This window comes from Babylonia areolata, chromosome 31, assembly GCF_041734735.1.
Source record: "Babylonia areolata isolate BAREFJ2019XMU chromosome 31, ASM4173473v1, whole genome shotgun sequence".
NCBI classification, from domain to species: Eukaryota; Metazoa; Mollusca; class Gastropoda; order Neogastropoda; family Buccinidae; genus Babylonia; species Babylonia areolata.
In genome coordinates, this window is record NC_134906.1 from 7,001,419 (window position 1) to 7,021,418 (window position 20,000).

At 43.6% G+C, this 20,000-nt stretch overlaps 1 protein-coding gene across 1 annotated transcript in view; it reads left to right on the forward strand.

Moving 5' to 3' along the window:
* LOC143275763 (voltage-dependent calcium channel type A subunit alpha-1-like) overlaps nucleotides 1-20,000 on the forward strand; it is a 402,120-nt gene that overhangs the window by 376,985 nt on the left and 5,135 nt on the right. The window contains exons 45-48 of the mRNA XM_076580041.1: nucleotides 3,458-3,573; nucleotides 4,108-4,177; nucleotides 6,817-6,936; nucleotides 18,220-18,563. Of these exons, the coding sequence (XP_076436156.1) occupies nucleotides 3,458-3,573; nucleotides 4,108-4,177; nucleotides 6,817-6,936; nucleotides 18,220-18,563 (650 nt within the window). The remainder of the gene's footprint in view (nucleotides 1-3,457; nucleotides 3,574-4,107; nucleotides 4,178-6,816; nucleotides 6,937-18,219; nucleotides 18,564-20,000) is intronic.

The following is a 20,000-nucleotide window of genomic DNA, read 5'->3' on the forward strand; positions in this document are numbered from 1 at the left end:
CTTTTTTTCTTTGTTGTGCCTTGCACATTTCCTATTTACTTGTAGGTTTTTGTGCCTTTGCTTACTTTTTTTTTTTTTTAAATAGTTAACTTATCTTTTGTTTTAACATGCTTGGTCATTCTGCCAAAGACGTCTTGATGATTTCATTGTCTAAATGTTGATCGGATTAGCGTAGTATTGCACTAGCTGACTGATTAATCGGTTATCTGATAGACTGATTGGTTGGCTGGTTGGTTGGTTGTCTGGTTCGTCGTTCGCCTTTTGCTCACTTCGCCCATCTGTAGCTTTTCTCTTTCTTTTGACTTGTTGGTTGGTGGGTTGGTTAGTGACTTAGTTATTTGGTTAGCTAGCTAGCTGTCTAGTTAGTCAGCTAGTTGGTTAGATTTTTGTTTGGTTGGTTGGTTGGTTAGCTAGCTGGTTAGCAGTGTGGTCCGATTTTTAGATAAATGCCACATAATAGATAGCTGGAAAAGTCAATTAGTAAGTTTGACGAAGACACAATCATTTATTTTCAAAGATACTAGATTAGCATTTGTGTGCTTTTTATTCGTCTAGTCCCACTGTATAGATTATATGTACGTCATAATGGATATTATTGTTAGTGAGTTAGTTTGTTAGTTAGTTAGACAAGGATACTATTCATTATTTTCGAAAATGATAGATATGGTGTTTATTGTGTTCTGTTTTGTTTTTATTTATTTATCTAGTTGTTACAATGACGAATGTGATGTGCTCTGTTTTTCCTGTGATTTGCACCTGTGTGATTTGGGACTGTGATGGTGCCTGTGTGATTTGGGACTGTGATGGTGCCTGTGTGATTTGGGACTGTGATGGTGCCTGTGTTGATTTACATGTTTTTATATCACTCAGTCTTATAACCAGTGTCTTGTGAGAGTGGAGTGGTGGCCTAGAGGTAACGCGTCCGCCTAAGAAGCGAGAGAATCTGAGGGCGCTGGTTCTAATCACGGCTCAGCCGCCGATATTTTCTCCCCCTCCATTAGACCTTGATTGGTGGTCTGGACGCTAGTCATTCGGATGAGACGATAAACCGAGGTCCCGTGTGCAGCATGCACCTAGCGCACGTAAAAGAACCCACGGCAACAGAAGGGTTGTTCCTGGCAAAATTCTGTAGAAAAATCCACTTCGACAGGAAAAACAAATAAAACTGCACGCAGGAAAAAAATTTAAAAAAATGGGTGGCGCTGTAGTGTAGCGACGCGCTCTCCCTGAGGAGAGCAGCCCGAATTTCACACAGAGAAATCTGTTGTGATAAAAAGGAATACAAATACAAAATACAAATACTGTGTTGAATTTGTATATATTGTTTTTACGTCAGTTAGTCTTAATTTTTTTCTATTTTATTGTAAAGCGTGGTGAGACCCATCTGTGATGGGGGTACTGCGGTATATAAGTCAGCATTTATTATTATTATTGTTATATGCAGTTGCGTGCAACTTTTTTTTCAAACAGCCCCACTCCATATAGGTTATATACAACATGATCGTCAATTAATCAGTCAGCCAGGTATTATATCTAAGTATGTTATTTACTTAGCTGCCTTGTCATATATTTACCTATTCATATCTTTTGTTGTTGTTGTTGTTGTTGGTTGTTTGTTTGTTTTTTAATCTATCGTTGGGTGGATAGACACGTCAGAATTACGGTAACTGAGGTTTGACAGAAATCGGTTTTCACTTCCAGCACAGGAAGAGAGGCCTGTTTTTCGTGTATCACTATCTAGGTGTTGTCCAGTTTTGAATCGGATCCCGTGCCCATTCAGTGGTCATCAAAGAGAGTCTGAACTTGCTCCAAACCAGAATCTCTCACTCTGTCTCTCTCTGTTTCCCCTTCTCTTTCTCTGTGTGTGTGTGTGTGTGTGTGTGTGTGTGTGTCTGTTGTCTGTCTGTCTGTCTCTGTTCCCCCCCCTCTCTCTCTGTCTGTCTCTGTCTCTGTTTCTCCCTCTCTTTCTCTCTCTCTCTCTGTCTCTGTCTCTGTTCCCCTCTCTCTTTCTCTCCCTCTCTCACTCTGTCTGGCTGTCTGTCTCTCTCTCTGTCTCCTCCTCTCTTTCTCTCTCTCTCTCTCTGTCTCTGTCTCCCCCTCACTTTCTCTATCTCTCTCTCTCCCCCCTCGCTCTCTCTCTCTCTCTCTCTCTCTCTCTCTCTCTCTCTCTCCCTCTCTCTATCCCTGTCTCTCTTCTCTTTGTCCACGGGCAGATATGAAGAACGTATGTCCATGCCTAAAATCTCAATCCTTGAGTGACAATGTGATGAGTCCTGAAGCCCACTGTCGAGCAGTGCCTAAAATAATTCCACTGGCTAGCAGTGCCGAGAAAAAAAAACGCTCATTGGCTAGCAGTGCTTACTAAAGTCCAATGGCTCTAAGTGCTGAAAACATTCCGCTGGCAAGCAGTGCCAAAGAAAGGTCCATTGGCTAGCAGTGCCTGAAGAGAATCCCCTGGCTAGCAGTGCCAAAGAAAGGTCCATTGGCTAGCAGTGCCAAAGAAAGGTCCATTGGCTAGCAGTGCCAAAGAAAGGTCCATTGGCTAGCAGTGCCTAAAGAGAATCCCCTGGCTAGCAGTGCCAAAGAAAGGTCCATTGGCTAGCAGTGCCTAAAGAGAATCCCCTGGCTAGCAGTGCCAAAGAAAGGTCCATTGGCTAGCAGTGCCAAAGAAAGGTCCATTGGCTAGCAGTGCCTAAAGAGAATCCCCTGGCTAGCAGTGCCAAAGAAAGGTCCCATTGGCTAGCAGTGCCAAAGAAAGGTCCATTGGCTAGCAGTGCCTAAAGAAAATCCCCTGGCTAGCAGTGCCAAAGAAAGGTCCACTGGACAGCAGTACCAAAGAAAGGTCCATTGGCTAGCAGTGCCGAAAGAGAATCCCCTGGCTAGCAGTGCCAAAGAAAAGTCCATTGGCTAGCAGTGCCAAAGAAAGGTCCATTGGCTAGCAGTGCCAAAGAAAGGTCCATTGGCTAGCAGTGCCAAAGAAAGGTCCATTGGCTAGCAGTGCCAAAGAAAGGTCCATTGGCTAGCAGTGCCTAAAGAGAATCCCCTGGCTAGCAGTGCCAAAGAAAGGTCCATTGGCTAGCAGTGCCAAAGAAAGGTCTACTGGCTAGCAGTGCCTAAAGAGAATCCCCTGGCTAGCAGTGCCAAAGTAAGGTCCATTGGCTAGCAGTGCCTAAAGAGAATCCCCTGGCTAGCAGTGCCAAAGAAAGGTCCATTGGAAAAGATCCTTCGCGTCAGTATCTAGGTTTCCCAATGTGTGTGTGAGTGTGTGTGTGTGTGTGTGTGTGTGTGTGTGTCTTTGATGTCCAAGTGTGTGTGTGTGTGTGTGTGTAGCTGAATCAATTCCATTGACTGTTAAACACCTGTGTGTGTGGTGTGTGTGTGTGTGTGTGTGTGTGTGTGTGGTGTGGTGTATGTGTGTGTGTGTGTGTGTGTGTGTGTGTGTGTGTTCCTGTAACAGAGACCCCCCTCCCTCTTCCAACGCTTTATGGGCGCCATGAGGACCTCGTCCACCGCACGGTCCAACCAAAGCCTGGACTCTGAGCACTCCGACGACAACATGGACGGGGGTCACAGGTGACGTGAATAATTAGGACAAGTGGCACGGATATGCAAATGACCTTCACATATGTATGCTTACAGTTGTGTGCGTGTGTCTTTGTGTGTGTGCAAGTTTCTTGTGTGTGTGTGCGTGGGGTGGGTGGATAGGTGGGTTGGTTTGAGTGTGCGCGTGTGCGTGTGTGTTTTTTGGGTTGTTTTTGTGTTGTTGTTTTTTTGGGGGGGAGTGTGTGTGTGTGTGCGCGCGCGCGTGTGGTTTGTGTGTGTGTGTGTGTGTGCGTGTGTTTTTTGTGTTTTGTTTTGTATATGTGCGCGCGCACACGTGTGTGTGTGTGTGTGCTTGTATGTGTATGCGTGCTTGCGTGCGTGCGTGTGTGTGCGTGCGTGTGTGTGTGTGTGCGTGTGTGTGTGTGTGTGTGTGTGCGCGCGCGCTTGTATGTGTATGCGTGCTTGCGTGTGTGTGTGTGTGTGTGTGTGTGTGTGTGTGTGTGCTTGCGTGTGTGTGTGTGTGTGTGTGTGTGTGTGTGTGAACCTTTTCATTTGTGGTTCCAGTTTTCTTCGACGCGGAAGCAGCAAACGTCGGCGAGATCCCAGTGCTCACAGCGACACGTCCAGTGTGCAGGTGGGCTTCTGTTGCTGGTTTTCTGCTGCTTTGTTGGTTTTTTTGGAGGGCTTTATACGGATCTAGTGCATATATGACTTAAGGCTTTCACTCCAGACGTACCTCTGATAAAGCCAGAAGTCGACGCCTTTTAGTTCGTTGTTTGTTTGTTTGTTTTTTGTGGGGGGAGGTTTTGTTGTTGTTGTTTTTTTGGGGGGTGCCTTTTTCTGTTTGTTTCACTTCTTTTGCTATACACACCTTTTTTATTTTATTTTATTTCTCTTCTAACCACTGTTTTCAAAGCGTTATCTGGAATATGGTGATTGGAAAAAAAATGTTTCTCCTCTTCTTGCTATAAACATCTCTTTATTTTCCTTTCTTTCTCTTCTAACTGTTGTTTTGAAAACGTTATCTGGAACATGGTGATTGGAAAAACGTTTTTCCTCTCTTGCTGTAAACATCACTTTATTTTCCTTTCTTTCTGTTCTAATTGCTGTTTTAAAAACGTTATCTGGAACATGGTGATTGGAAAAATGTTTCTCCTCTCTTGCTCTAAACATCTCTTTATTTTCCTTTCTTTCTGTTCTAATTGCTGTTTTAAAAACGTTATCTGGAATATGGTGATTGGAAAAAAAAAAATGTTTCTCCTTTCTTGCTCTAAACATCCCTTTATTTTCCTTTCTTTGTTTCAACGTTTCAACTTGCAAAGCCTTGCAATGGAATAGGAAAGAAAAAAAAAGCCTGTACAACAAATGGAAAAGTGAATTTGCTTTTTCCTTTTTTTTTCCCCACGAACCAGCTGTCACAACACATTTTGTCATGTCCGTTAGTTGTAATTGCTGTTTTGAAAACTTTATCGGGAATATGGTGATTGGAAAAAAAAAAGTTTTCTCCTTTCTTGCTCTAAACATCCCTTTATTTTCCTTTCTTTCTCTTCTAACACTGTTTTAAAAACGTTATCTGGAACATGGTGATTGGAAAAATAATGTTTCTTCTCTTTTGCTGTAAACATCTCTTTATTTTCCTTTCTTTCTCTTCCAACTGTTGTTTTGAAAACATTATCTGGAATATTATGATTTGAAAAAAAAAAGGTTTCTCCTTTCTTGCTCTAAACATCCCTTTTTTTTCCTTCCTTTTCTTCTAATTGCTGTTTTGAAAACGTTATCTGGAATAAGGTGATTTGAAAAAAAAAGGTTTTTCCTCTCTTGCTATAAACATCACTTTATTTTCCTTTCTTTCTCTACAAACTGTTTTTTTGTTGTGTTTTTTTAACGTTATATGGAAAATGGTGATTGGAAAAGATGTTTCTTCTCTCTTGCTATAAACATCTCTATTTTTTTTTCTCTTCTAACTACTGTTTTGAAAAGAAAAGGTTACCTAGAATATGGAATTGTTCCTCGCTATATCACAAAACCTACACGTTGTCTTGATTAAGATTTTTTCTGAAAAATGCCACTTAGGAATTAGTTGTTTGACACTTTTTTCGTGTAAAAAATGCACTTCACTATGATTTTTCCCTGGTGTGTTGCCATCACAAAAACTGCATGTGTCCAGGTATTACACTCTAGAAATTGAGGACATTTTGTTCATACTGGTCTGCATGGTAGTATTTTGAATTCACACGATAACTGGACTTCTTCTTCTTCTCCTCCTTCTCCTTCTCCTCCTCCTCCTCCTTCTACTCCTCCTCCTCCTCCTTCTTTTTCTTCTTCTTCTTCTTCTTCTTCTTCTTCTTCTTCTTCTTCTTCTTCTTCTTCTTCTTCTTCTTCTCATGATGATTATTATTATCATTATGAATGGATGAACTTTCTTTGTACAGGGCATGTACGAATTCCTCTGTTCGAGTGTGTATTGATGGCACCACATACACAGAAACAGAGAGAGACAGAAACAACAAGAAGCACATGCCTGCACAACACACACACAGACATATACGCACACTCACATATACATGCTATATATATATATATATATATATATATATATATATAGTTATTATACATTTTGTCACGATGTAACAGTGTTTACAAATGTCTTTTATTTAGATTCGTTTTGCACTTGGCTTGTTTCAGCACATTATTTTATCGAAAAATTTTCACCTTCTTATTTCACAATGCTTTCCTATTTATCTCTAACGATTGGTCTTGTCGAAACTGCTTCTTTGATGTGAAAAGATAAAATGAGTCATAGTTTCTACGTCAGGTACCTTCAGACGCAACGTTTCAACTCGCAAAGCCTTGCAATGGAATCGGAAAGAAAAAAAAAAAAAAAAAAAAAAGCCTGTACAACAAATGGAAAAGTGAATTTGCTTTTTTCCTTTTTTTTTTCCACGAACCAGCTATCACAACACATTTTGTCATGTCCGTTAGTTGTTTGTTTTTTTCAAAAAATAAGTCCAGAAGGTTGTGTGTGTGTAGTTGTTTTTTGTTTGTTTGTTTGTGTTTTTTTAAGTCAACGTTTTTTAATTTCTTTGATTTCCGAGCCCTTTGTTTTGTTGGTATGTTTTGTATTCACACATACAATCAGTCTAACCTTTTTTTTTTCTTTCTTTTGTTGTTTTATGGTGATGATTCCGGAGAGAGAGATCTATGTAGCAGAAAGAGACGAGAAGAAAAAAAAACCCAACTGATGTGTGGCTGTGATTGATGGTTTGTGTGTAGAGCCTGGACCTTAGAGACGTTGGCAGTGTGTCCAACACGTCCTTGCACAGCAGCCAGGACAATGCTCTCATTGCTCTGACCGCTACCCAAATCACCACCTCTCTGTCTAGGCTCAACGAGGTGATGACCGCCAGTCACCCTCCCCCGCTCCTTTGCTGCTGCCCTGTGCACCCTCCACCCCTTCTCCCCCTCACCCTCCCCGCCTCTTGTCCCCCACCCTCCTTCTCTCTGTCTGCTGGGTGTGTCTTCGTGTGTGTGTGTGTGTGTGTGTGTGTGTGTGTGTGTGTTTTGCTTCCTCCGTCGCTCTGTGCTGACAGCTTCTATCTTTTGGATGTGTGTGTGTGTGTGTGTGTGTGTGTGTGTGTGTGTGTGTGTGTGTTTTGCTTTCGTCACCCTGTGCTACCAGTTTCTATCTCATGGATGTGTGGCTGTCTGTCTGTGTGTATATGTTTTGCTGTGTCTGGTTTGTGACTTTTGATTGTTACGAATTTTTTTTGTGTGTGTTTGTGTGTGTGATTTTTTTTTTTTTTTTTTTTTTTTTTTACTCAGTCTCTGAATCTGTGCAACCATGGTCTGTCTTGCGCTTGTGTGATAAACTTTCTTGAAATAAATGAACATCTATCATGATGTGTTCTCGGGCACTTTGTATATTTCAGCAGCGTGTAGTCTGCCTTGGACCTGTACATTGCTGATACAATCTGAATATATTGACTCCTAACAGCTTAAGTGCTAAGGGCTTCAACTTTCTTTAGCATGCGATTTTTTTTTTTTTTCAAAGAGCTTGTGATTTTTGTGCATACAGGTAAGGGCTCACTTAGATTTTTCCAGACTTGCTTTTTGGTAATTTCTTGGAATCCTCGAAAAATACTGATTTCAAAGAGCTTGGGATTTCTCTAGACATGCTGATTGCTTTGAGTTTGAATTTCCAGACATACTTATTTCTAAGAGCTTCGAATTTTCAAGAAATAATGCTGTGTGCTTGGAATTCTCTGGACAGACGTACATGAATTATTGCTACGGGCTTGGACTTTTTGAGATGTACTTATTGCTAAGTGTTTGGACCTGTCTGATCATACGTATTGCCAAGGGCTTCGGTTTCTCTTTACGCCTATTGCTAACAGCTTGGACTGTGACTGGTATACATATTAGCGAGAGTTTTGACTTTTCTGTGCATACTGATAACTAAACGCTTGGGTTTCTCCAGATTTACTCCTAGCAAAAAGTATTAACTCACTCAGTACGGCCAGTCCTCTCTTCCCCTCTACACAGACCCCTCGGATGTCCAGTGGGTGTCTCAATGACCCAACCTTTAGCTTCTGTCGTCAGAATTGTGGTATTCTTTGTCAACATTCACCTCTTCAGTATAAGAGCCTTCCGCTAGCAATATTTTGATGGTGGTAATTGGGGTGAAACGCTGTTAACGTCGTCTCTTTCGCCGTTTGTATGGAGAGAGTTAACTTCTCTTGGCTATTTATTGCAAAGGTCTTGGACTTCTCTGGACAATACTCACTGCTAAGAGCTTAGTCATCTCCAGATTTATGTACTGATGAAAAGCTTGAGCTTCTCCAGACGAGCAGATTACAAGGATCCGAGGCATGGTCATTTCTGAGAGGCTGGATTCCTCAAGGCATAATTTTTCAATGACATGTAGAATACATAAATTGAATTTTGGAGGCGGGTTGCCTAACATGAAAATGTACCAGTGCGTTTGATAAAAAAAAAAAAATAAATATATTAAAAAAAAACCTGTGACATTCAGTACAGTTTCAGTTTCAGTAGCTCAAGGAGGCGTCACTGCGTTCGGACAAAACCATATACGCTACCACCACGTCTGCCAAGCAGATGCCAGACCAGCAGCGTAACCCAACGCGCTTAGTCAGGCCTTGAAAAAAAAAAAACAACCAAAAAAAACGGGGGAATAAATAATAGATAAGCTTACATAAATAAATAAATAAATAAATAGATAAATAAATAAATATAATATATAAAAAGGTAGTAGTAGTAATAATAATAATACTAATAAAATTATAATAATAAAAAAATAAATAAATAAATAAGACAACAATGGTGATAAATAAGCAACTAAATGTAAAACATGAAGACACACATTCACACATACACCCACACATGCATAACAGATATTCAGTACAGTGTAGTCACACTGTTCAAGGCCAGCGATAACAAAAATGATTATGTTAAAATGAACGTCCTGGTTCGGTGCAATCAGTCATGTTTGAATGTCACACTGGTTTTGGTCTATTGGAAGGATAGACAAAAAGTGAAGTAGACAGATCTTTCATTGGGCCTGACTTGGCCTTAATAGTAACAACAACAACAACAATAATAATAATAATAATAATAATAATATTTATATAGCGCTGAATCTTGTGCAGAGACAGTTCTAAGCGCTTTCACACCAGTCATTCACACGCGCATGCATTACTCAACTGAAAAAACTGAAGACAAGGAAGAGGTAGGGGCGGGAGGCTATCTTGTGAAGAGATTGCTTTTAAGGCCAGACTTGAAAGAGCTGAGTGCGGAGACCTGACGACGCGAAAGAGGAAGTTCATTCCAAATACAAGGTCCAGAGACAGAGAAAGAACGGCGTCCAACAGTAGAGTGTTTGAATCTGGGTATGCGTTAACAGAGTGGATCCGAAGCCGATCGTAGAGAGAGAGATGGAGTATAGAGGTGTAGGCAGCCGCACATTGTCCAATTAGTAGCGGGAGAAGGTCGCCATCTCGGAAAGTTACTTTCGTTTTGATGCTGCTGCTAATGATAATGATGATAATGATAACAGTAATGTGAGTTTATATTGTGCTTGCCCCGCATCTCCGCGCGTTTTGCTTCTGTAGTTTCCTGTGCCTTCCACTGGGCTGATCTTTTACATGTCACGTTTTGCTTCTGTAGTTTCCTGTGCCTTCCACTGGGCTGATCTTTTACAGGTCACGTTTTGCTTCTGTAGTTTCCTGTGCCTTCCACTGGGCTGATTTTTTACGGGTCACGTTTTGCTTCTGTAGTTTCCTGTACCTTCCACTGGGCTGATCTTTTACAGGTCACGTTATGCTTCTGTAGTTTCCTGTACCTTCCACTGAGCTGATCTTTTTCAGGTCACGTTTTGCTTCTGTAGTTTCCTGTACCTTCCACTGGATTGATCTTTTACAGGTCACGTTTTGCTTCTGTAGTTTCCTGTACCTTCCACTGGGCTGATCTTTTACAGGTCACGTTTTGCTTCTGTAGTTTCCTGTACCTTCCATTGGGCTGATCTTTTACAGGTCACGTTTTGCTTCTGTAGTTTCCTGTGCCTTCCACTGGGCTGATCTTTTACAGGTCACGTTTTGCTTCTGTAGTTTCCTGTGCCTTCCACTGGGCTGATCTTTTACAGGTCACGTTTTGCTTCTGTAGTTTCCTGTGCCTTCCACTGGGCTGATCTTTTACAGGTCACGTTTTGGGAAGGACTTTCACCAAAAGATTGTCTAGGATTCTGTTTGATGAAAAGTCTTCTTTTACACTGCTGTTGTGTGGTATTTTCGGACAACATCCACCAACGTTACCCCCAACACCCGCCCTCCCTCCCTCCCTCCCTAAACATCTACCTACCTACATACATTGATCTATTTATCAGATACCTGTCGATCTTTCTATGTATCTATCGATCCTTTTATCAGTCTTTCGATCTGTTTGTGTACCTATCTGTCTATCAAAACGTGTTGTATGTGCTTTTAATGATGCAGTGACTCCCCTGCCGACCTCTGTTCTCTTCACCCCATTGTCCGCGCTGTGCTGTGATGTATGTGTCAGGCATGTGTGTGCTGCAGGTCTTCAGGTTTCTTTGCAGGGGTGGTCTGGTGTTATACACTGTTCTGACGTGTGTGTGTGTGTGTGTGTGTGTGTGTGTGTGTGTGTGTGTGTGTGTGTGTGTGTGTGTGTTTCTTTGTGTGTGTGTGTGTGTGTGTGTGTGTGTGTGTATTTGTTTGTTTGTGTGTGTGTGTGTGTGTGTGTGTGTGTGTGTGTGTGTGTGTGTGTGTGTGAAAGAGAGGGGGTATGTGTGAAAAAAATGTCCATGTAACACAGTGTATGAGAGAGACAGACAGATAGACACAGAGAAAGAGACAGGCACACACACACACACACACACACACACACACACACACACACACACACACACACACACACACACACACACACACAGAGATGAGCCCAAACGTGGTGTGATCCTGTCGTGATTTTCTGCTTGCTTCAACTTTCCCGACTTCTGTTGTTGTTTTTTTCTCATTCTTGGTGATTTTTTATCAGTCCGTTTTGAAAGTTGATGGTGCGCTGACTTGAACCCTTTCCTGCATGCCCTGGTCGTCAAATACAGCACCAACAACAGCAACAAGAAAGCAACAACAACAACAACAACAGCAAGAACAACAACAACAACAACAACAAACCTACTTTCTACTCAGATTTCTGCGTGTTATGATTTCGACAGAAAAAAAATATTCAAAGAAAAAAAAAGGGGGGGGGGCAGTAGCAAAACAAGTTCTTTATTCTTATTTTACACTGTTCTGTCTGAAAGATTTCGTTTAGTTTGTTTTGATGGGTGAGTAGCGCTCAAAAAGAAAAACATAGATTTTGACAGACAGTGCTGTTGTCTTGTTACGGAAAAAAAAAGTTAAAAAAAAAAAAAGTTCTTCTGCTGCGCTTTTGTCCTCCTTCTCTATCCACACTGTCTCTGATCTTTCGATCACACATATATCGGTTTCTTTTCTGTCTTTGTTGTCGCCATCTGTCCATTTTTCTTTCTTTTTTTCTTGCTTACATAATAAAGGTTTGTTTCCTGCGTTGGCTGACCAGCGTTTTTTCTGGCCTGTCTCACGCATGGTCCTGAACTTGTTTCACTTTCTTTTTATGTTGGCTTTTGTGGTATCTGTTTGAGAATGGACATTTATTTTTATGTTGGCTTTTGTGGTATCTGTTTGAGAATGGACATTTGTTTTTATGTTGGCTTTTGTGGTATCTGTTTGAGAATGGACATTTGTTTTTTATGTTGGCTTTTGTGGTATCTGTTTGAGAATGGACATTTGTTTTTATATGTTGGCTTTTGTGGTATCTGTTTGAGAATGGACATTTGTTTTTATGTTGGCTTTTGTGGTATCTGTTTGAGAATGGACATTTGTTTTTATGTTGGCTTTTGTGGTATCTGTTTGAGAATGGACATTTGTTTTTTATGTTGGCTTTTGTGGTATCTATTTGAGAATGGATATTGGTCTGAAGATTGCTGAGCGATTTTAGTTAACACAGATTTTCTCTCATATGGTAGTTGTTATTGTTTCTTTTTTTTTTCTTTTTTTCTCAGCAAAATCGTTGTTTTCTGTTTTTTCAACTTCTCTTTTAATTGTACATGGGACAAATGAAAAAAAAAAACCAACCTGTTTTTAATCTAAGTTATTCTGAATGGTCATTTTGTGTTTGTTCAGTTTAAGGTATTCTCTTAGTATTGAGGTTATAGTTTCTGTTGAGCACGATATTTTATTGGTCGAGTATTTTTGTTTATGATTATGCACCTATGTAGGCTTGCACATCTCACATGTTAATGCACGACCTGATTTCTAATGTTAAGTTTTGCTTAGTTTGACTGTTGTACATAGCAGAGCTGTAGCAGTGATTTAGGGATAAGTCTAATTTTTTTTATTTTTGTTTTTTTGTTTTTTGTTTTATTTTTTTGTTTTGTTTTATCAATTGTTCAGGTGTGTATGCCAGTATTTAGTTTGGATGGATTGACACTGCAGTTCTGACGAAACCAGAGGATTCTTCAAAATGGAAAATGTCTGGTATTGCCATCTGGTAATCCCAGAATATACTAACTCTATGAACGGAAAATGCCTGGTAATCCCAGAATATATTCACTCTATCAACGGAAAATGTCCGGTTTTGCCATCTGGTAGTCCCAGAATATTCTCACTCAATCGTTCCATCAATAACAAAAGTTTATATCAAGACGTATTTTCGTTTCAAGATAAGTTGTTTAAAAAAAACATTAACAACCAATTAAGACTGCGATCTGACAAATAATCAGAACAATTTTATCGAAGCATGGAATCAGCTATTGAAGTGTAACAATATATTTTGTAGTGGGCCCTGGATATGTCAACATGAAAATAACAGTCTGGAAGTTTTGACTTCCCTCTCTTGATTAAAAACAAGAGGAAAGATTAAAAATCTTAGCTTGAGGTTACTGCCCTTTGACATCTTCAATAGGATGTTTATAAAAACAACATTCATAATGATAAATAAAAACTGTTATGATAATGATAAACCTTTTCTCAAAATAAAACAATGAAGGAGCAAGGTGCTGTTGTTTACAAAATAGCTATACATAGCATTAAACAAACATGAAAATAAAAATAAACACACACAAAACCGGAAAGAAAGAAAAACCTTTTAAAAAGTGAAGAAAAAAACACCCTCAAGTAACTAGTCTTATTAATTAATTAATCTGTCAAGTTGATCATTTGTTTGTAACTCTGCCTTTTGCCACCTGTTCGGGGCATGAAAGTCATACCTAAAAGGATCTGTTTCAGACAACCATACACAGTTGTGACAATGGAAGACACAGATCAACAACCGAAAATCAAAACATCTCGTCATGAGTATATGATCTTTCACGTGAGAAAAGCAGCCCACAAACGCAAAAGGAACCAAAATTAATCGTGTTCTGCCCCAAGGAAGACTGTAACTAACTTTATGTACGAACCCTTACTCTCAGCGTACAAAAAAAAGTGGTCGTTCTTTATCAACCAATCATTAAACCTTCGTTGTCGTCGGCCAGACGAGATATAGAACCAGTACTATGGTATACTATTGTGTTGTTTCACATGTTACCATTTTAAAGAATCCTCAACTGATACCTGTCGCAGTTGGAACGTCGAAGCTTCGAGCTTTGAGCGAACCGTCGGCTGCAGATCACGATTTCCCTCGTCCTGTAAAGTCACAGTCCCTCCCCCCCCCCCCCCCTCTTCTCCAGCCACTCCGAACAGTTCATGGTGTGTGTTGGTGTTTAATACCTACACGTCACAATTTTCCAATACCTCTTGAATCATGGTTTTTTTGGGTTTTTTTTTTCGTGTTTTGTTGTTGTTGTTTGTTTGTTTGTTTGTTTTACCAGGCCTCACGAATCATGATTGTCTTACTCGATTATCAAGTCGCAATCTTCGTAATCCTCTTCAAGTCACGATTTTCCTACTCCACTCTAATCGTTTTCCCACCACCTCACAAATCACCATTTTCCCAACACCTCACAAATCATCATTTTCTCAACACCCAAGTCACCATTTTCACTACACCTCACAAGTCACATTATCCCAACACCTCACAAATCACCATTATCCCAACACCTCACATTATTCCAACACCTCACAAATCACCATTTTCCCAACACCTCGCAAATCAGCATTATCCCAACACCTCACAAGTCACATCATCCCAACACCTCACAAATCACAATTTTCCCAACACCTCACAAATCAACATTATCCCAACACCTCACAAGTCACATTATCCCAACACCTCACAAATCACCATTTTCCCAACACCTCACAAGTCACTATTTTCTCAACGCCCCACAAGTCACCATTATCTCAACACCCCACAAGTCACCATTTTCACAAACACCCCACAAGACACCATTTTCTCAACACCTCACCAGTCACCATTTTCCCAACACCTCACAAGTCACCATTTCCACAAACACCTCACAAGTCACCATTTTCACTAACACCCCACAATTCACCATTTTCTCAACACCTCACAAGTCACCATTTTCCCAACACCTCACAAGTCACCATTTTCCCAAAACCTCATAAGTCAACATTTTCCCAACACCTCAGCTCACTGCACAAGTCAAATTTTCCCAACACCCACAAGTCATCATTTTCCCAACACCTCACAAATCACATTATCTCAACACCTCACATTATCTCAACACCTCACAAGTCACAGTATCCCAACACCTCACAAATCAACATTATCCCAACACCTCACAAGTCACCATTTTCCCAACACCTCATAAGTCACATTTTCCCAACATCTCACAAGTCACATTTTCCCAACACCTCACAAGTCACCATTTTCCCAACACCTCACAAGTCACATTTCCACAACACCCCACAAGTCACCATTTTCCCAACACCTCACAAGTCACCATTTTCCCAGCACCTCACAAGTCACCATTTTCCCAACATCTTACAAGTCACCATTTTCACAACACCCCACAAGTCACCATTTTCACAAACACCCCACAAGTCACCATTTTCACAAACACCTCACAAGTCACATTTTCACAACACCCCACAAGTCACCATTTTCACAAACACCCCACAAGTCACATTTTCACAACAACCCCACAAGTCACATTTTCACAAACACCTCACAAGTCACATTTTCACAACAACCCACAAGTCACCATTTTCACAACACCCCACAAGTCACCATTTTCACAACAACCCACAAGTCACCATTTTCACAAACACCCCACAAGTCACCATTTTCACAAACACCCCACAAGTCACCATTCTGATGCAAAGCAACAAAAGGCTTGTGGGTTAAAAAAAAAAGAAAAAGAAAAAAAAAGTGCCATGCTGCACACGGGAGCTCGGTTGATTGTCTCATCTGAGTGAGACTAGGACCCAGACCACGACACAAAGTCTGGAGGGGGTGGGGAGTACACAGCTCTTGTCCTTGTAGATGGGACCACTAGCCCATCACTGCATTTTTGTTGGTTTGTTTTTCTTGGAGGGTCAACAAGGTCACATTTTGGGGGGGGCTGCGTCCTTTAATTTACAGCGTTGCCAACTCTCCACAAGGTCACTTTTTTTGTGTGCTGCGTCCTGTAATTTACAGCGTTTCCCAACTCCCCACAATGTCACACCAGTCAAGTCACAGTTGTATTTTTGCTATGTTCTGGTGTTTGAACCAAGTCACAGTCACGAATCCAGATTGGAAGTTGTGTTTCATGCAGCCGATGGGGTGACGAGTCTCGATGGTTTCGGCGTTCACGTCTGCAACAGGCTTTAGATTCTCTGCACGTGTGCATTTTCTGCCTCGTCTTGTAACGTTGTTTGCCCTGTTTTTAGGAACCAGAATGGTGTTTTATGCAGTGACTAATGTTTTGTTTCTCACTTTCTGACTTCTCTCTCTGTCTCTGTCTCTGTCTCTGCCTCTCTCTCTCTCCCCCACCCCCTTCCTCTCTCTCTCTCCCACCCCTCTGTTGACCTTGTTTCATTCTGATTGCCCCTTTCTATCTCCCCCCCCCCATTTTTTCTCTTTCTTTCTGTCTTTCTCTCACCTCTCTCCCCTCCCCACTTCCCTCCCTCACTCCATTTCAACACCTTCCATACCATTCCCCATCTCTCTCACTCTCTCTCTCTCTCTCTCTCTCTCTCTCTCTTCCCTCCCTCCCTCACTCCATTTCTACACCTTCCCTACCATTCTCCATCTCTCTCTCTCTCTCTCTCTCTCTCTCTCTCTCTCTCTCTCTCTCTCTCTTCCCTCCCTCCCTCACTCCATTTCTACACCTTCCCTACCATTCTCCATCTCTCTCTCTCTCTCTCTCTCTCTCTCTCTCTCTCTCTCTCTCTCTCTCTCTCTCTTCCCTCCCTCCCTCACTCCATTTCTACACCTTCCATACCATTCTCCATCTCTCTCTCTTCCCTCCCTCCCTCACTCCATTTCTACACCTTCCATACCATTCCCCATCTCTCTCCCTTCCCTCCCTCACTCCCTCACTCCATTTCTACACCTTCCATACCATTCCCCATCTCTCTCCCTTCCCTCCCTCCCTCACTCCATTTCTACACCTTCCATACCATTCTCCATCTCTCTCCCTTCCCTCCCTCCCTCACTCCATTTCTACACCTTCCATACCATTCCCCATCTCTCTCCCTTCCCTCCCTCCCTCACTCCATTTCTACACCTCTTCCATACCATTCCCCATCTCTCTCCCTTCCCTCCCTCACTCCATTTCTACACCTTCCATACCATTCTCCATCTCTCTCCCTTCCCTCCCTCCCTCACTCCATTTCTACACCTTCCATACCATTCCCCATCTCTCTCCCTTCCCTCCCTCCCTCACTCCATTTCTACACCTTCCATACCATTCTCCATCTCTCTCCCTTCCCTCCCTCCCTCACTCCATTTCTACACCTTCCATACCATTCCCCATCTCTCTCCCTTCCCTCCCTCCCTCACTCCATTTCTACACCTTCCATACCATTCTCCATCTCTCTCCCTTCCCTCCCTCCCTCACTCCATTTCTACACCTTCCATACCATTCCCCATCTCTCTCCCTTCCCTCCCTCACTCCATTTCTACACCTTCCATACCATTCTCCATCTCTCTCCCTTCCCTCCCTCCCTCACTCCATTTCTACACCTTCCATACCATTCCCCATCTCTCTCCCTTCCCTCCCTCCCTCACTCCATTTCTACACCTTCCATACCATTCTCCATCTCTCTCCCTTCCCTCCCTCCCTCACTCCATTTCTACACCTTCCATACCATTCTCCATCTCTCTCCCTTTCCTCCCTCCCTCACTCCATTTCTACACCTTCCATACCATTCTCCATCTCTCTCCCTTCCCTCCCTCCCTCACTCCATTTCTACACCTTCCATACCATTCCCCATCTCTCTCCCTTCCCTCTGTCCATCCTCCGCCTCCCCTCCCTCTACCTTTCTACCCCTTCCCCGTCTTTCTCCCTTCCAACCCCCTAAACTCTGTCTGTCCATCTCCCTCTCATCATTTCTCTGTCTGTCTCTCTCCCTTCATCCCTCCATCCTTCCCTCCTTTTCTTTATCTCATCCCCTTTCTCCATCTGTCTCTCTCTTTTCCGCTCTCTTTGTATCCTTCATTCCTTACTCCTACCCCTCTTCCCACACACTCTCTCACTCTCTCTCTCTCTCTCTCTCTCTCTCTGTCTCTTGCTGTCCTTCCTTCCTCCTTCTTCCTCTCTCTCTCTCTCTCTCATCTCCTTCCTTCCTCCTTCCTCCCTCCTGCCCCCCCCTCTCTCTCTGTATCTCTCTCCTGCCTCCCTCCTACCCCCCTCTCTCTTCCACTCTATCTCCCCTCCTTTCTTCCTCCTACCTCCTCTCTCTCTCTCTCTATCTCTCTCTCTCTCTCTCTCTCTCAATCAATCTATCTCTCTCTGTGTCTGTCTCTCTCCTACCTCCTTCCGCCTACCCCCCCCCCCCACCCCCCCTCGCTCTCTCTCTCCTCCCTTCCTTCTACCCCCCTCCCCCACGCCCACACTCTCTTCCTTTCCTTCTTTCCTCCAACCCCTCCCTCTCCCCCCCCCTCTCTCTCTCTCACCTCTCCCTCTCTCCCTCTCTCCCTCTCCCTGTCTGTCTCTGTCTCCACGTGCAGCCCGGAGACCGACGCCCCCAGGACTTCTCCCGAGGTCTGCGGCCGGAGCACGCGGGGCACGGCAGCCTGGGCAGGGTGGCCTCCTCCAACGACGGGTCCCCGCTGCCGGCGACAAGAGGTGGGGCCAGGTCCCCCTCCCTGCCCACCACCCCCCTCACCCCGCGCACCCCCCACAGCCCCTTCGGGTCGCCCCGCGCCTCCCCGCTCCCTTCGCGCCGCTCGCCCTCCCCCAGGCGCTTTGACCTGGGCTTCGCTGCAGCGGTTAGCAACCTGGTGGAGCAGGCTCACACCATCGCCGATCATGACCGCCGGAAGCCGTATGGTGAGCAGAGAACCTCACTTCCGTTCCCGTGCCCCCTGTTTTGTTGGTGATGGTGGTGGTGAGCAGTTTGTCAGCATGCTGTTTGATTGGTTTTTCCTCTCTACCTCCCTCCCTCCCGCCCTTTGGTGGTGGTGGTGAGCAGTTAGTGAGCATGCTGTTTGTTTGGTTTCTCCTCCCTACCTCCCTCCCTCCCTCCTTTTGGTGGTGGTGAGCAGTTAGTGAGCATGCTGTTTGTTTGGTTTCTCCTCCCTACCTCCCTCCCTCCCTCCTTTTGGTGGTGGTGAGCAGTTAGTGAGCATGCTGTTTGTTTGGTTTCTCCTCCCTCCCTCCATCCCTCCCTCCCTTTGGCGGTGGTGCTGAGCAGTTAGTGAGCAATCCGTTTGTTTGGTTTCTCCTCTCTACCTCCCTTCCCCCGCCCTTTGGTGGTGGTGAGCAGTTAGTGAGCATGCTGTTTGTTTGGTTTTTCCTCTCTACCTCCCTCCCTCCCTTTGGTGGTGGTGAGCAGTTAGTGAGCATGCTGTTTGTTTGGTTTCTCCTCCATACCTCCCTTCCCCCGCCCTTTGGTGGTGGTGGTGAGCAGTTGGTGAGCATGCTGTTTGTTTGGTTTTTCCTCTCTACCTCCCTCCCTCCCTTTGGTGGTGGTGAGCAGTTAGTGAGCATGCTGTTTGTTTGGTTTCTCCTCCCTACCTCCCTCCCTCCCTCCCTTTGGTGGTGGTGAGCAGTTAGTGAGCATGCTGTTTGTTTGGTTTCTCCTTCTCCCTCCCTCCTATGGTGATTAAAGAACCTCCCTTCTCTCCCCCCTCCCCCTCCTCCACTATTTGTTGGTGGTGGTGAGTAGTCAGTGAGAATGCCGTTTGGTTGGTTTCTCCTCCTCCCTCCTTCCCTCCTTTCCTCCCTCCCTCCCACCCGCCTGTTGGTGGCGGTGGTGGTGGTGAGCAGTTAGTGAGCATGCCATTTTTTTGGTTTCTTCTCCTCCCCCCCTCCTTCCTCCCACCACGGTGAGCAAAGAACCCCACCCCCCTTCCCCACGCCGCCAGCCTCCCCACCCTTTGTTGGTGATGGTAGTGGTGAGCAGTTAATAAACATGCTGCTTTTTGGTTTCTCCTGCTCCTTCACTTCTCTACATCCCTCTCTCCTTCCCGCCATGGTGAGCACAAAGCCTTTTTCTTCTTCTCCCTCACCTGGCTTGGTTTTTGGGGGTTGTTTTGGGGTTTTTTGGTGTTGCGCAGAGCCTTTTTTTGTGCTGAAGTCAGGGCAGGCTCGACTCTATCCACTCAAAGGATGACTAAGCGCGTTGGGTTATGCTGCTGGTCAGGCATCTGTTTAGCAGATGTGGTGTAGCTCCATATCTGAACTGAAGTCTCAGCCTTTGGAGAGCCCAGAAGTTTCCGATGAATCGGAAAAAAAAACCTTGTGTTGAGTTTCAAAGCCTGGTTGTGGTTTGAGTTCACAGCTGTTG